The 16,495-nt window shown below is 39.4% G+C and overlaps 1 protein-coding gene across 5 annotated transcripts in view; it reads right to left on the reverse strand.

The window, feature by feature from the left end:
* Positions 1–16,495, reverse strand: part of LOC121278237 (CD2-associated protein) — a 237,126-nt gene that overhangs the window by 66,968 nt on the left and 153,663 nt on the right. For 4 of the 5 annotated variants that reach the window (XM_041188460.1, XM_041188459.1, XM_041188462.1 and 1 more), the window contains exons 10-12: positions 16,322–16,378; positions 5,672–5,708; positions 3,234–3,332 (exon numbers count right to left, since the gene is read on the reverse strand). In XM_041188460.1, the coding sequence (XP_041044394.1) occupies positions 3,234–3,332; positions 5,672–5,708; positions 16,322–16,378 (193 nt within the window). The remainder of the gene's footprint in view (positions 1–3,233; positions 3,333–5,671; positions 5,709–16,321; positions 16,379–16,495) is intronic. The other variant, XM_041188461.1, reaches the window with a different exon arrangement.

The following is a 16,495-nucleotide window of genomic DNA, read 5'->3' on the forward strand; positions in this document are numbered from 1 at the left end:
GGCATAAATGGGTCCTTTTCTGGTTGACAGGGTGTGATGAATGGTATGCCACAGGGATCAGTGCTCAACTTTTTAAATTTATATAAATGACTTGGATGAAGGGACTGAAGAAATAGTGGCAAAATTTGCTGACGGCGCAAAGATAGGTAGGAAAGTAAATTGTGAAGAGCACATAAGCAGGCTACAAAATGACATAGATCAGGTGGGCCAAGATCTGACAACTGGAGTATGATGTGGGCAAATGTGAAATTGTTCATTTTGACAGGAAGATTATCTAAATGGTGAGAGATTACAAAGCTCTGATATTCAGAGGGGTCTGGGTGTCCTAATGCATGAATCACAAAAGGTTAGTGTGCAGCTACAGCAGTAATTAGGAAAGCTAATAGAATATTATCATTTATTGTGAGGGGAATGAATTACAAAAATAGGGAGGTTATGCTTCAGTTATACGGGGCATTGGTGAGACTACATTTGGATTGTTGTGTACAGTACTGGTCTCCTTATTTAAAAAAAGGTGTAAATGCGTTAGCAGTTCAGACTAGGTTTACTCGACTAATACCAGGAATGGGAGGGTTGTCCTCTGAGGAAAGGCTGGACATGTTAGGCTTGTAACCACTGGAATTTAGAAAAGTAAGAGGCGACTTAATTGAAACATTTAAGATTCCGAGGGATCTTGACAGGGTGGATGTGGAGAGGATGTTTCCGCTTGTGGGAGAATCTAGAACTCGTGGTCACTGTTTAAAAATTAAGGGGTCGCTCATTTAAGATAGAGATAAGGAGAATTTTTTTCTCTGAGGGTTGAGAGTCTTTGGAACTCTCTTCCTCAAAAAGCGGTGGAAGCAGAGTCTTTGAATATTCTTAAGGCCGAACTAGATAGATTCTTGATTAACAAGGGGGTGAATGGTTATCGGTGTAGGCAGGAATGTGGGGCTGAGGTCACATTCAGATCAACCATGATTTTATTGGATGGTGGAGCAGGCTAGATGGGCTGAGTGGCCTACTCCTGCTCCTAATTTGTATGTTCATATGGAGCACTAATTCAAATAAAGGCAGCAGCTTTGTGAAACTCTCTTAAAAAAACAGTAGATGCTAGCTCAGTTAATTTTAAATTTCAAATTGATAAATGTTTACTAGTCAAGGGTAGAAAAGGATAGGGAGTCAAGGCAGGTGGATGGAGCTAAAATACAGATTAGCTACGATCACTGCTCCTTCTAACCCACACAGCAATCCAAAAGTCCCTGAGGAAGCTGTGCACAAGTCAGCCCCTTTCAGTTATCACGCATGCAGGTTCGTAAAAAATCTAAAAGGTGCCCCACATGTAAAAAATTGCTCACACATTCCAAACAAAAATTAGAAAGCATGTTCACCATGATATCACTGAATGGTAAAACAAGGTCAATGGTTAAACACCGATTCCTAATTTACATCCTTTCTACACCCATTCCCAATTTAGTTCTCAAATAGTGGCTGTTTTGAGCAAGAATCCAGAGAAACATGGAGAAACTACCACTCATTTGACACAGGACTGTCAGATAAAACAAAAGGTGGCCATATTATCTTCATAGAACAGCCTTATTTAATCATTAACCAATGCAAAGAAAGTGGCCTTTAACACATTTACTCATTTATGAAATGTGATTCAAACTTACATGACAAAATAGGTGTAAAAGCTTTAATGTTTTATACATTCTGCCCTATTTCATAAAAAATAGAAAATATCACAGTTTCTCCAGAGCAAAGTTGACATTTAAGCTCTGACACACTTTTTGATAAAGAAAATACCCAAACGATTATGCTGTGCTGCTAAAACCACTTCCTGAACAGATTCATGATAAAGTACATAATTGTGACAGCAACATGACTTCCTTTCCTTCTCTGGCTTTACTGCCAGCCTTTTGATACAGTGTCACTTTCCATGTCACATTCATTATTTTATGCAAATTAGTGTATACCATGGCAAAATGTACAATGAGTTCAAGCAGATAATTTCACTTCTACCCATTGACTGCAGCTTCACTAATCACTGTTTAAATCTTTATTCTAGTTACAAACATGTTTCAACTACATGGTATTTCCTGGGGCAGTAAGCTCCATTGCTGTATAGTAATGATTTATATATGCTGCCAAATAGAAATAATATGAATTACTGTAATTCTTAGAAAAAGATAAATCATAATGAATTCAATACAATTCATGATTTTTTCCAAGTTCTCAAGATTATTAAATGAATGAACAAATTGAATCTAACATTGTAGCAACCCCAAGAAGCAGGAGAAATGTAGCCAAACTTAGAAAAGAGAAAATGGTCCGTTTAGATTTATTAACCTAATGCAGAAAATGTGAGACAGTGTGGGAAAAATAGCGGAGAGTGGATGCACATTTAAATGAGAAAAACTGTATGGGCTATATAATCTTTACCAGATGTATTCCTTCCTTTGTTCTTATGGACAAAATACTAACTGAACACAAGTTTTGTCTGACTGCAGATTAATTTTAATTTAGGCCATACCATGGGAAGGTTTACATAATATGCAACAGTAACTTCAATCATAATTTCCTTTCAAACTAGCTGAAACGATATGCTGCTGGGTGAGTGGGGAGAAAGAATAATTTGATGCTCTCATACAAGCATATGTGCCTGTGCATAAGTATGCATTGTATTGTGATAACTGGTTTCTCTTTTCTATCGTGAGCTAATGCCTGCAGAGACTCTTAGGGATGGGTAATAAATGTTGGCTTAGCCAGAGAAACTTACTTCCCATGAACTAATAAAAACAACAAAACTAAGCTAGGATTCACAGAGGATGCCAAACAGAAAACAAGACCAGTCAGCAGCAGATGCCATTTTTTTAAGCATGCACTTAATAGCCTTCAAGGCTAACTTGGCCCAATGCAATCTGATGTTCTCAAATTATTTACACCAAGGTCATTCAGATATGTATAATTGATCAACATTCATTTGGTAAATGAAAAACTATTGATCAATAGCGTAAGGCTAAAGCAATGAACCCGATAGTAATTCAGTTTCAAACTATGACACTCATTATCTGGAGTACTCAAGGAAAAGTAGGTTAAGAATCGCTGCCACATAAATAAAAACTAAGTTATACCAGACACAGTTACAACAGACAATTTCACTTACTCATTCTCGGCTACATCACATCTTGCACACGCACAATTAAATATTCAGTTTCTAGTCAGATGTGTATCCTTTATACAATAGCAAACCTCACCTTTTTCTTCAGCCCTTGAAGAAACAGAGTCAGTTTTGTCTGGATTGGCCTTTTTAAGTTCAAGTTTCTTCTCAACAGGCGGAGGTTCAAGTTTTGAAGCTGAAAGATGCAACATTTCATACATTGCTTTTTTTTCCCTTTCAGATTTCTTCAAAAGTAGATTTCATCAATAACTAAATGGTAATAACATCTATCAGCAGGCTTTTTGGTTTCTAAAGTTTCTACAGTTTCTAAAACTGCATGGTCTTTGAGCAGTTAAGCATGAACTTCCTGTGTTACACCTATATACACCCACTGGCCAATAAGAATGAAGGGTCAGAATTTTAAAAAAGTAAACTAAGTGAGCTTGAAATATTAACCTTCTATTCCATTGTGAAATTCAAATAGTAAATCAGAAGAATTTCACAATCTATATAAATCTGTAATAAAAGGGACATCCTCATACTCAAAATGCTAAAAAAAAGGATAGTCCTTCTTTACAATCACTAAGCACATCATCTGTTACACTGTTTTTGATTTAATTTGAAGGTGTTTTTGAAGTTAATTCAAATGTTTAATTCAAGCCAAAATAAGATTTCCAATGTTACTGTTCAGACATTCGCAAGTAAATGGGGAACCATATCCAGAAACAGAAACCAGTTATGCAGAGTATGTAAACCAGTAATCAAAGTTAACAATACTAGTTACCTTTACAATTTGAAATTTCTTTAATGACTCTGTTTCAAACCACAAGCTCTGTTGAATGAAGTAGTTAACTCACTAGACATTTAATATTTTTTCCCATATGTATAACTCAGGTACTGACCCATTTTAACAATATTTTGTCAAATCATAAATCATATTTTAACAAGCGGATCCTGAGTACAGTCCCTGATGTGAGATTTGTATATTAATCTTCAAAATGCAAATTGTACAACAGCATTGTGCAATAATTTAGCCATAAGTTTAGACTGTTGAGTATTTTTACCATTGAGCTTCTTTTGCACTATTAAGTAAAAACATACTTCCTTTGACACAAAGAAGGCCACATTTGCAAATTATAATTTTATACGCCCGCCTGGTCACTGAATAGAGGTACATTGGTTCAAGCCACATCCTAAGAATAGTAGGTAGGAAGAGGAAAGCAGAGGTGGCATCACACAATCACTTTCACAAACCATATCACACTTGATCAAGAACATCACCTGTGGTGACTTGTTCTTTCGTTAAAAAACAGAAACCAAACAGAAAAAAGTGCACCCTCTCATTTGAAAGAAGGTAGTGCTATTATATATTTTTTAAACAGTTAAATCCCAGTAACCAATCATGTTATTCTGTTACATAAAGATCACAATTTGGGTTTGGTCGTCTGGGGAGGTGGTGGCATAGTGGTATTGCCACTGGACTAGTATTCCAGAGACCCAGGGTAATGCTCTGGGGACCAAGGTTCGAATCCCACCGTAGCAGATGGTGAAATTTAAAAATCTGGAATTAAAAGTCTGAAGACGACCACAAAACCATTGACGATTGCATAAAAACTCATCTGGTTCACTATTGCCCTTTAGGGAAGGAAATCTGCCATCCTTACCTGGTCTGGTTTACATATGACTCCAGACCATTGACTCTTAAATGCCCTCTGAACAAGGGCAATAAGGGATGGGCAATAAATGCTGGCCTAGCCAGCAATGCCTGCATCCCATGAACAAATAAATAAAAAATAGTAACACCATTTCAAACAATTAATTTGTACATATTTGGCCATAATGAAGTGAGATATTATTATTTCCTTGGGTGGCCCAGTATATTCAAGCATTGATGCATGGTGCTGCAAAATGGGTTTACATAGCAATTTGCCACTGTATTGAGTGGGCAATGCTCAATATTTGAGGGATGGAAATCACACTTTGACCTTTTAAGACACTGCTCTCCTTTTCTCAGCAAAGCTATGGCAAAGGCCTTAACTGAAGTAACACCCCTCACCTCAGAGTCAAAAGGTTGTGGGTTTTCCACAACAGGATCAGTGGTGGATAAAGTTGGCAGGGGCGGGGGGGGGGGGTTGCTGAGGAAGGGTGAGGTGGTTCTGCAGGTGTTCTAGTCAATGCTTATCCATTAACCTATGCTGCCTAAGTAGATCTGGACATTTATTTATTTATTGCTGTTTTTGAGGCCTTGTTCTTGCATATCCCTATATTCCCCTATGGATTGGCCAAGAATTTTTTTTGGATGAACAGAGGTCAAGAATAGCACAAATTCTTTATTTTCCTTGATAAATTTGTGCATTTTAAATCTCAGAACCAGAAATAGCTTATTTTGCCGCTTTCCTCACCCCCACCATGCTCCCACAATTTGCTATTCTAAGGTGAATTTATAAGTAAATTGCTTTAATGCAAACAATGTGAGAAATGTATTAAAACAGTTACAACAGTGCAATATGTAAACAGTTGGTGAGTATAACATACCTTGGACTTTTGTTGGTGGCAGTGGCTTTTTTGGTTTCTATGAACAGAAACAATAAACTGGAGCTTAAACATTGAATAAAGTAATTACATCACCCAATAGGGTATGGAGTGCAAATCTGCAAACTGTCATGCAGCAACTTCACCCCTTTGAACTTATAAACTACTATACTAAATTGGCAAAATATTGTCTTGACTAAAACTTGCCCATGTTTTCATGTGAAGGGTTAAAAAGATCATAAAACATCACAAATTTAGAAAATGGTTGCAAAAGTAAAAATCTAAACACTTTCAAGTAAGACTGAACAAAAGCCTCTTGAAGGTATAAAAGTCAATTCTGAATGATGAGTTTTATTCATTGTGGTATCAAGTAAATTCTAGGGGGCATTTCTCATTAATCAACAATAAGATCAAGTATTTATGAAACCACCATTCCTGGATTTTAAATTATCTATGCAGTTTATATAAATGTATGCAAATGGTTATTTGGTAGTGCAGAACTTGAGTATTGCAGAAAAAAATTGCCATTGAAGTTTTTCTTCTTGCACTCATCAGGACAGCTACTCAAATTAAACCAATGGTGAAGGGAATATACTGCATGAGAAGAGAGAGTACAAATTGGTTGGCAAATGGACTCGGATTGGTAGAACGTTGCCATGGAGAATGCAGCACAGAACAGTTAACTGCCAACCTTTTGTTTCAAATTCAAACCAGGCAGGCCGACTCCGATTGGTCAAGGCATTGCCCTGGGGAATAGACCAGGAAATGGAAGACACCCCAAGCTTTTGTTTAGTTGGAAAAGGTGTAATGCATGGACATGCACCTTCTGTCTGCAAAGGACAGAGCGCAGTGCGTGAATGTATGTGGCTTCAAGCATGCTTAAGTGAGCCACATGGTGAACCCGACTGATAATCTTAAATTGGTTTTCTTGTAATTCTTTGCACAATCAGGATTGTTTAGAAAGTGTTGACAATCGCAGAGTCACATCTAATGTTAGACATTGTGGACAGAATTTTGCCCTTGGTGGGTGGGCAAGCCCCACTGGCACGACGGTGGGTGGGCAGCCGAACTCTGCCGCCGAAACGGGGCCCACCGCCATTTTGAGTAGGTGGGCCAATTAAGACCCACCCAGCTATGCGTTTCCTGTGCAGGGGGAAGAGGGATTCCCCATCTGTCAAAGTGCGCTCTTTCGCACACGCATGCGAAGTAGCGCACTGCTCCCTGAGACCAAGTGCTGTCTCAGGGAGATTATTGACAGGTAAAAAAACTCCAAAAATAAAAAAAATTAAAATTATTAACATGTCCCCCTCATGTGACAATGTCACACAAGATGGGACATGTTAAAAAGAAACACAAACTTTATGAAACTTTTTAAAAACGGACATGAAACCTCATCCCGCCAGTGGATGAGGTTTCATGTATTATCAGAAGCCCGCTGGGGCTCCTGGCCTGCCCGCCAGCCTTAAGGTTGGACAGGCAGGGTCTTTAACAATCTTAATTAACCTGTCAATGGCCTCAATTGGCCATTTAAAGGGACCGGGATGATGTCGGGGGTTCCTCCTGACATCATCTCGCGTCATTTTCCCGTCGGCGAGCAGGCCCCACCCCCAAAATCACCGACGGGAAAGTCCTGGCCTATGTTTTGAGTTTTGCAAGCATGGGCTGGCTGGGTATAGTCAGTGCTTTTCCTCTTGTGAACAGCTGAAAGGACGTGCTGTTTGATACAATCATCCAGTCATTGGGATGGACGGCCTGCTACCCGGCATCGCGCCAGCACTCAAACTCATTCACCACATTACTCATTTATGTGATAGGCAGGATGTCTTTCATGCTTGATAGCAGCATTCCGTTGGTAGAGAATACAACTTGTGTTGCTCCTGCATAATAACAGCCTGCAGCAGCTAGCTTCACCTGTTGCTCAAATTTTATCTGAGACGCCTTACCCTTCCAGGATAAAATGAGGTAGACAGGACACTTTTCAGCTGATGTCTTAGGCCCATTCATGAATTTGCGAGATATATAGCAAATGATCTGATCGGGGTAGCCATTATCCTGCAAATGCCTTTGATGCACCCGATTTCAGCATCAAGCTTGCACCGTCAACAAATGGCTCGCTCTTTATTTATGAGATTGCCAATAAGGCCAACCTGATGTTGCACGACACTATAGGAATCCCAAAATACATGTTGGGATTCCTACAGTTGGGATTTTCCTACAGTTGACATGCTGTACTGATTGGCCTGATCATCAACCTTCCAAACAGGGTCCAAGTCATCTCCTCAAGGTGCAAGCTCGATGTTGAAATAGGGCACATCATAGCCATCCTGTGGAATAATGGCTACCATGATCAGGTCTTTGCTCATTGTATATTATGCAAACTGATGGGCTAAGGCTGCCACATTCAGTCCTGAAAAGTGCCCAGTAGATTATCCTGGAAAGCTAAGGTGTCTCAAAAAATTTGACAACAGATGAAGCTAGCTGTTACACACTGTTACACTGTTCTTATGCATTAGCAACACGAGTGATATTCTCCAGTAACAGAATGCAGCAGTCAAGCCAAAAAGATGTTCTGCCCATCAACAAAAGAGTAACGTGGCATATGAATTTCAGTGCTAGTGTGATGCCACGTATGTAGGCCATACGTTATAATGACTGGCGGACCACATCAAACAGCACGTCCCTTTGGCAGTTAATAACAGGAAAAGTATTGACTGCATCCAACCAGGCCGTGCTTGCAAAACTCAAAACAGTATCCAACATTAGATGCGATTCCGCGATTAGACAACACTTGCTAAACAATCCTGCTTGTGCTAAAACCAATTTAAGATTATCAGTCAAGCTCACAATGTGCATGCTATAAGCCACATATATTCATACACATGGCCTTGTCCTGTCCACACATTACACCTTTTCCAACTTAAAAACTTGGGGGACTGCCGTTCCTTGGTTCAATCCCCATGGCAATACCTTGATCTGCCTGGTTTGAATTTGAAACAGAAGCTTGGCAGTTAACAGTTAACTGTTCTCTCCTGTATTCTCCATATCAATGCCTCTATTTATCAGAATTGACTTGCCAACTATTCAGGACTCTCTTCTCATGCAATATAAATTGTTGTTGCCTTTATTGTTGGTTTAACTTGCATTGCTGTCCCCATGAGTGGCAGATGAAAATATATGCAATGTCAGACTGTTGGGAGACTTATTCCACAAAATGGTGTTAAAATACATGAGACAAAATACAAGTTTGCCAATAAATAGCCTTATTGCCAAAATTGAAAATATTTGCTACAATGATCAGGATATATGGAGTCAGGAGCTAGGCAGAATAATGAATTGAAAGATGGCTAGAAGACAGTAGGTAGGAAGGAAGCTTCTCAAACTTATAGAAAGTAGGAAGTGATGTTCCACAAAGAAGCAGTCTGCAACCACTGTCGTTCACAATGCCCTAAATTATTCTGACTCTGGAATTTGAAGCATGGTGTCAAAATTTGCAGATGATAGCTATAAGTAATAGTTAAGGAAGTAGGAGCAGGACATTTGAAAATAATAATATAATCAAGTAGAGTCAACATGGTTTTATATTCATTGGAGTTTAGAAGAATGATGGATGATCTTATTGAAACATGTAAGATTCTGAGGGGGCTTTACAGGTTGAAGCTGAGGGGAGGGAATCTAGAACTAGCAGGAGCGGTTTGACAAAAGGGTCTCCTATTTAAGATGGAGATGTGGAGAATTTTTTTTTTCTCTCAGAGTTGTTAATCTTTGGAATTCTTTACCTCAGAGAGCAGTGAAGGCTGGGTTATTAAATATATTCAAGACTGATTTAGATAGATTTTTGATCGACACAAGAGTCAAAGATTATGGGAGGCAGGCAGCAAGTGGAGTTAAGGCCACAACCAGATCAGCCATAATCTTATTGAATGATGGAGCAGGCTGAAAGGGCCGAATGGCCTACTCCTGCTCCTATTTTGTATGCTCTTACACATTGTGAAGCATTGCACTTATATACAGGAAGATATAAATAGGTTTGTGGAATGGGCACATAAATATCAATTGAAATTCAATAAAGCAAAATCTAAGGTGGTTCATTTTGTTGGAGGAATAAGGAGACCATTGGGCAACAACATGAATTAATGTCATAAAAGGTGGAAGTAACGGGGGTCATTTCTGGTAGAACAGAATGAAAAGAACAGGGAGTAATAATAAATGGACTTATTATCAATCCATTTTCTGTTACTCTCTGATGGTTAATACTGTAAGGGAGTATTTTTGTTCCCAACTAAATTATGGATCTTACATTCTCAGTATACTGCAACATATTTTCGGTTCTGAAATTAATTTCTCGAGATTTTCTCAATGTTGGTGTTCAACATACAGAGCAGTGCCTTTCATAAGATAACTGAAACATATACTAGATGAATGTAACTTGGTACTTTGTTTTAATCTTACTCAATTTAGTGCATGACACACACAATGGGTGGAATTTTACGGCCCCTCCCACCAACGGGATTTCTCAGTCCCGCCGAAATCAATGGACTTCTGAACAGCTCGCTGTATTTTCCAGCCCTGAAAATTCCACACAACGTGCGTACACGGTAGAAAAGAAAATTTTACCACGGGCAGTGATGTTGTGTATGTAATGAGGATAGAGGCAAAGGATTCTGAGAGTGCAAAGACAGGCTCAGAAGGAGAAGGCCCACAAGTACACTAGATCTCATCTTTCCAAAATACCAATCTAATCATCTTTCTGCTAACAGATTATCTGATTTGCCTTTTATGGTGCATACCTGGACAAAAACCAGCTCCTACATTTGCCCACATAAGAAGAATAAGACCATAAGACGTAGGAGCAGAAGTAGCCTTACGAACCATCAAGACTGCGCCGCCATTCAATGAGATCATGGCTGATTTGATAATCCTCAACTCCATTTTCCTGCCTTTTCCCCAGAACCCTTGATTTCTTTACGGATTAAAAAACTGTCCATCTCAGCCTTGAATATACTTAACGACCCAGTAAAGAATTCTATAGATTGACTACCCTCAGAAGAAATTCCTCCTCATCTCTGTTTTAAATGGGCACCCCCTTACTCTGAGGTTATGCCCTCTGGTCCGAGGCTCTCACACAAGGGGAAGCAACCTCTCATCATCTATCCTGGCAAGGGCCCTAAGAATCTTATATGTTTCAATAAAGTCGCCTCTCATTCTTCTAAACTCCAATGAGTACAGGCCCAACCTACTAAATCTCTCCTCATATGAAAATCCCTCCATACCCAGAATCAACCTAGTGAACCTTCTCTGGACTGCCCCCAGTGCCAGTACATCTTTCCTTACATAAGGGGACCAAAATTGTTCACAGTACTCTGGGTGTGGTCTAACTAGTGCCTTGTATAGTTTTAGCAAGACTGTCCTATTCTTATACTCCATTCCCTTTGAAATAAAAGTCAACATTCCATTTGCCTTCCCTATTACCTGCTGAACTTGTATGTTAGCTTTTTGGGATTCATGCACAAGGACTCCCAAATCCCTCTGTGCTACAGCCTTCTGCAGTCTTTCTCCATTTAAATAATATTCAGCTCCTCGATTCTTCCTGCCAAAGTGCTTAACCTCACATTTTTCCACATTATATTCCAACTGCCAAGTTTGTGCCCACTCACTTAACCTGTCTAAATACCTCTGTAAGAACTCAGCAGGTCTGGCAGCATTGGCAGAGAAGAAAAGAGTTGATGTTTCGAGTCCTCATGACCCTTCGACAGTTCTGTCGAAGGGTCATGAGGACTCGAAACGTCAACTCTTTTCTTCTCCGCCGATGCTGCCAGACCTGCTGAGTTTTTCCAGGTAATTCTGTTTTTGTTCCAGCATCCGCAGTTTTTTGCTCTTAAATACCTCTGTAGACTCCTTGTGTCATCCTCACCACTTGCCTTCCCACCTATTTTTGTGTCATCCACCAACTTGGTGATAGTACATTCACTTCCTTCATCTAAGTCATTAATATATATCGGAATTAATGGAGGCCCCTGCACTAATTCCTGTGGAACTCCACTAGTTAGAGGTTGCCATCCCAAAAATGCCCCCTTTATCCCAACTCTCTGTCTTCTATTAGTTAGCCAATTCTCTATCCATGCTAATATAGTACCCCCAACACCATGGGCTCTTATCTTATTAAGTAGCCTTATGAGCAGTACCTTATGGAATATCTTTTGGAAATCCAAATATATTACATCTACTGGTTCACCTTTACCTATACTGCTTGCTACCTCCTCAAAGAATTCTAATAAATTTGTTAGATTTCCCCTGCTGACTCTGCTTGATTAGATTATGTATTTCTAAATGCTCTGCTAATACATCCTTTATAATAGACTCTAACATTTTGCCAGTAACAGATGTTAAGCTAACTGGCCTATAGTTACCTGTTTTTTGTCTCCCTCCCTTTTTGAATAAGGGTGTTACATTGGCAGTTTTCCAATCCTCTGGGACTTTTCCAGAATCTAAGGATTCTTGGAAGATTACTACCAGTGCATCCACTATCTCTGCAGCCACTTCCTTTAATATCCTGGGATGCAACCCATCAGGTCCAGGAGGCTTATCGGCCTGTAACCTCATTAGTTTCCCTAGTACTATTTATCTAGTGATAGTTATTGTATTTATGTCCTCCACCCCTTTTGTCCCTTGATTATTTAGTATTTTTGGAATGCTATTAGTGTCTTCTACTGAGAAGACTGAAGCAAAGTATTTATTCAACTCCTCTGCCATTTCCTGGTTCCCCATTATTATTTCCCCAGCTTCATTCTCTCAGGGGCCTATGTTCACTTTGGCCTCTCTCTTCCTTTTTTATATTTAAAAAAGCTCTTACTGTCCACTGTTATATTACTTGCTAGTTCACCCTCAAAGTTTATTTTCTCCCTCTATTATTTTTTAGTCATCTTTTGTTGATTTTTAAAACTTTCCCAATCCTCTGGCTTACCTCTAATCTTTGCCACATTGTATGTTTTTTCTTTCAATTTGATACTGTCCTTAACTTTCATGGTTGCTTTACCCCTTTCCTTGAATCCTTCTTCTTCACTGGGATATATCTTTGTCGAGAGTCATGAACTATTTTACTGAACATCTGCCATTGCTCATCAACTGTCTTTTCTGCTAAACTGCTTTCCTAGTCCATTCCAGCCAACTCTGCCCTCATTCAATTATAATTACCCCCTATTTAAGTTTAGCACAGTTGTTTCCGACCCAAGTTTCTCACTCTCAAACTGAATGCTAAATTCTACCATATTATGGTCCCTGTTTCCTGGAACCTTTACTCAGGTCATTTATTAAACCTGCCTCATTACACATTACCAGATCAAAAATAGCCTGATCCCAGGTTGAATTCACAACATATTCTTCTAAGAAACTATCCTGAATACAATCTAGGAATTCTTGCTCATGGCTACCTCTGACAATTTGATTTTCCCAATCTACAAGATGATTAAAGTCACCCATAATTAATGTACAGTAATGCCCTCATTATCTCCTGATTTATTCTCTGTCCCACAGCATAGTTACTGTCGGAGGGCCCATAGGCTACTCCCACCAGTATCTTCTTCCCTTTGTTATTTACCTCCACCCATATGGATTCTACATATTCCAACCCAAGATCGTTTCTTGCTATCGTACTTATTCCATCTTGTACTAACAAAGATACTCCACCACCCTTTCCTTCCTGCCTGTTCTTTCGAAAAGTCACATACCCATGAAAATGCAGTTCCCAACTTTGATCGCCTTATAACCATGTCTCTTTAATGGCTATAAAATCATACCCAACCTCTATTTGTGCCGTTAATTCATTTATTTTGTACCGAATACTGCTTGCATTTAAGTAAAGAGCCTTTAATTTTCCCCTATTTGCTGTTGTTTTTTTAATGTGTGTATACTCTGTCCCTTCCTGTCACACTCAGGGTATCATTACCTAAATAGCTGCTCTGCATGGCCTACGTATCCCCTTTCCAGAACCACCACCCCCCCTCCCCCCATCCCTCAATTTAATTTAAAGCCCTCTCAATAGCCCTAGTTATTTGGCTCGCCAAGACACTGATTCAAGTGAAGCCGGTCCCACTGGGACAGCTTCCTTCTCCTCCAATACTGGTGCCAGTGCCCCTTAAACTGAAATCCATTCCTCCCACCAATCCCTGAGCCACGCATTTAACGCTTTGACTTTATTTACCCTATGCCAGTTTGCCCGTGGCTCAGGTAACAATCCTGAGATTATTACCTTGGAGGTTTTGCTTTTTAATTTGGCTCCTATCTGTTCAAATTCTCTCAGCAGAGCCTCATTTCTAGTCCTATCAATGTCGTTGGTACCAACATGAACAACGACAACTGGATCCCTCCCCTCCCACTCCAAGTTCATCTCTAGCCCTGAGGAAATGTCCTTAACCCTAGCACCAGGCAGGCAACAAAACCTTCAGGGCTCATGCTCATGGCTGCAGAGAATCTATCCCCCTAATTATACTGTCACCTACCACTGCTATGTTACCATTTCCTCCCTCCACTTGAATGGCTCCCTGTACCACAGTGCCATGGTCAGTTTGCTCATCCTCCCTGCTCTCATCCACACAGCTTGCAAGAACCTTGTAACTGCTGGACAGTTGCAGGGGCCGAGGCTCCTCGGATGCTACCTCCTGGGTCCCCAGACCTGCTTCACCTGCAGTCACACCCTCCTGTCCCTGATCACAGGCTAAATTTGAATTACCTAATCTGAAGGGGGGCGGGGGGGTGAGTTCCTCCATGGGCAAAGTGTCCAGGTAACATTCCCCCTCTCTGATGTGGCACAATATCTGCAGCTCAAACTCCAGCTCCTTAACTTGGATCCAAAGTTTCTCGAGCTGCAAACAGTTGGTACAGATGTGATGGCTCTGGATCACCTTGGTGTCCAGCAGCGCCCACATGCTGACACAACACATCACCAGCCCTGCTATCGCTGTTGTATATTATTCAATTAATTAATTAATCTAGTATTCCCTTTCTTTACACTTTATTATAATTATTTGTTATACACATCAGTCTCGATCTTACACTTAACAAGCTATCTTTAAGAAAAAGAGAAAAAAAGACTAGAGATCTAAACACAAACTAAAGATCTTACTTTACTTTAAAGACTAGAAATACTCACCAATCCTACTCACCAATCAGCTGCCCTCCAAGCTCTTTTCCCTCTTGCACTCCTTAATGGTCTCACACTCTTCTCTCACTCTCTCAACAGTTAAAAGGCCCTGCTCGTCTCTCACTGTAAATGACCACACTATTTCTCTCTCACTCTGTCACTGACCAACTTCTCGAAGACATTCATTGATTGTACATCACTCTGGGATATCGTGAGGATGTAATAAGGCAGTATTGATTTATTCTTCCTTTCCCCTATAGTGTCTAGTTTCTAAAATATTTTAATAACTTGGCAACAACCACATTTCCTGGTAACTCATTGAAGTTGTTAATGAACTCTGTACAAAACATTCCTGTTGTTTCCCAAGTTTATCCATTACAACTCTGAACTTCCTTTTCCTGCTAATCACAGAAACAATATTAAACTTAATCACAGCCAACCTCTGTGCAACAGAACTTGCTGCTTGCAGATCTTTTGTATTTACCATGTTATCGTAACTACACATGAAAGCAACATCCCGACTTTCGTGATTCTGAAAAATAAACCACATCTTTCCAGCTAATTAGTGGTAGATATGTGTTATTGGTAATACAGGAGGCTAAGTGTTGTGGGAAAGACGAAAAAGAGAAGCTTGAGAAAAACTAGGAATAATGGACGGGGCATGTTTTGCTTGGGTAAGTTTTCCTTTAACATTAGCCAGGGTACAAAATATTTATAACTACCATTCCACAGACTTCTACAGAAGTACCCAAAATAGCATTCTACATAAATATAAGTTGTCTTGGAATTTTTAATTAGTAGAAGCATTACATAAGGTTAAAAATTGCAGAGTTTGATTTAATTTGTTTATTTTTTATTTGTATTTTTGTTTTCTTTCTCTGCACTTTGTAATTGTGTGGGCCAGAACCAATGTTCCCTCTAAGCTGTATGGCCACGCAGCAGCTCTCGTGCAGGCCAGGCACAAGTCAGCCCATTTAAATTACTGCACTTGCAACAGTTGTGCAATAAAGTGAAGATGCACATTCAAACAAATCACCCACTCTTGGCAAGAATAAAAATTAAAGGGTGCATTTGTCAGAACAATTTTTTTTTAAATGATTTATGCAGACATGATGCACTTCTTCATGTAAATCACTGACAAGAACTGTGTGCAATTTTTAGATACGAGTACAAGAAACCACCAACCACAACTGAATAATACTCAATTGCTCCAGACAATATGCCCAGTAGTACAAAATCTAATACAGATTTTCCTTCCTATTCACTGGGGAAAAAAGAAACCAAATATTGCCTCCATGGCCCCCCAGATTTTCTCCTGAGATCAGTATATCAATCACTCGCAAAATATAATTTTAATATTTATTTTAGAATAAAGACGTGTATTTTTTTAAAGCTTTGATGTGCTACAATAGCTAACACATTTAAAATACTCCTTGTAATGTACTAGAAGCAATTTACCAAAGTCGTATAGAAACATTCTACAATAGAAAATTTGTTTCTCCCTACAGATGACTTACATCATCGATCTCTGGCTTTGGAGGTAATTTTGCAGAAGGTTTGGGAGCAGCAATAACCTGTATAAAAAAGTCTGAAGTTTTTATTGCAGTATTATGTAGTAATATTGTGCAGGACATGGGTAAAATAATTTAAGAACAATTGGAAAAAAAATAGCAACATAACTAATCTACAAT

This window comes from Carcharodon carcharias, chromosome 5 (genome assembly GCF_017639515.1).
Source record: "Carcharodon carcharias isolate sCarCar2 chromosome 5, sCarCar2.pri, whole genome shotgun sequence".
NCBI lineage: Eukaryota > Metazoa > Chordata > Chondrichthyes > Lamniformes > Lamnidae > Carcharodon > Carcharodon carcharias.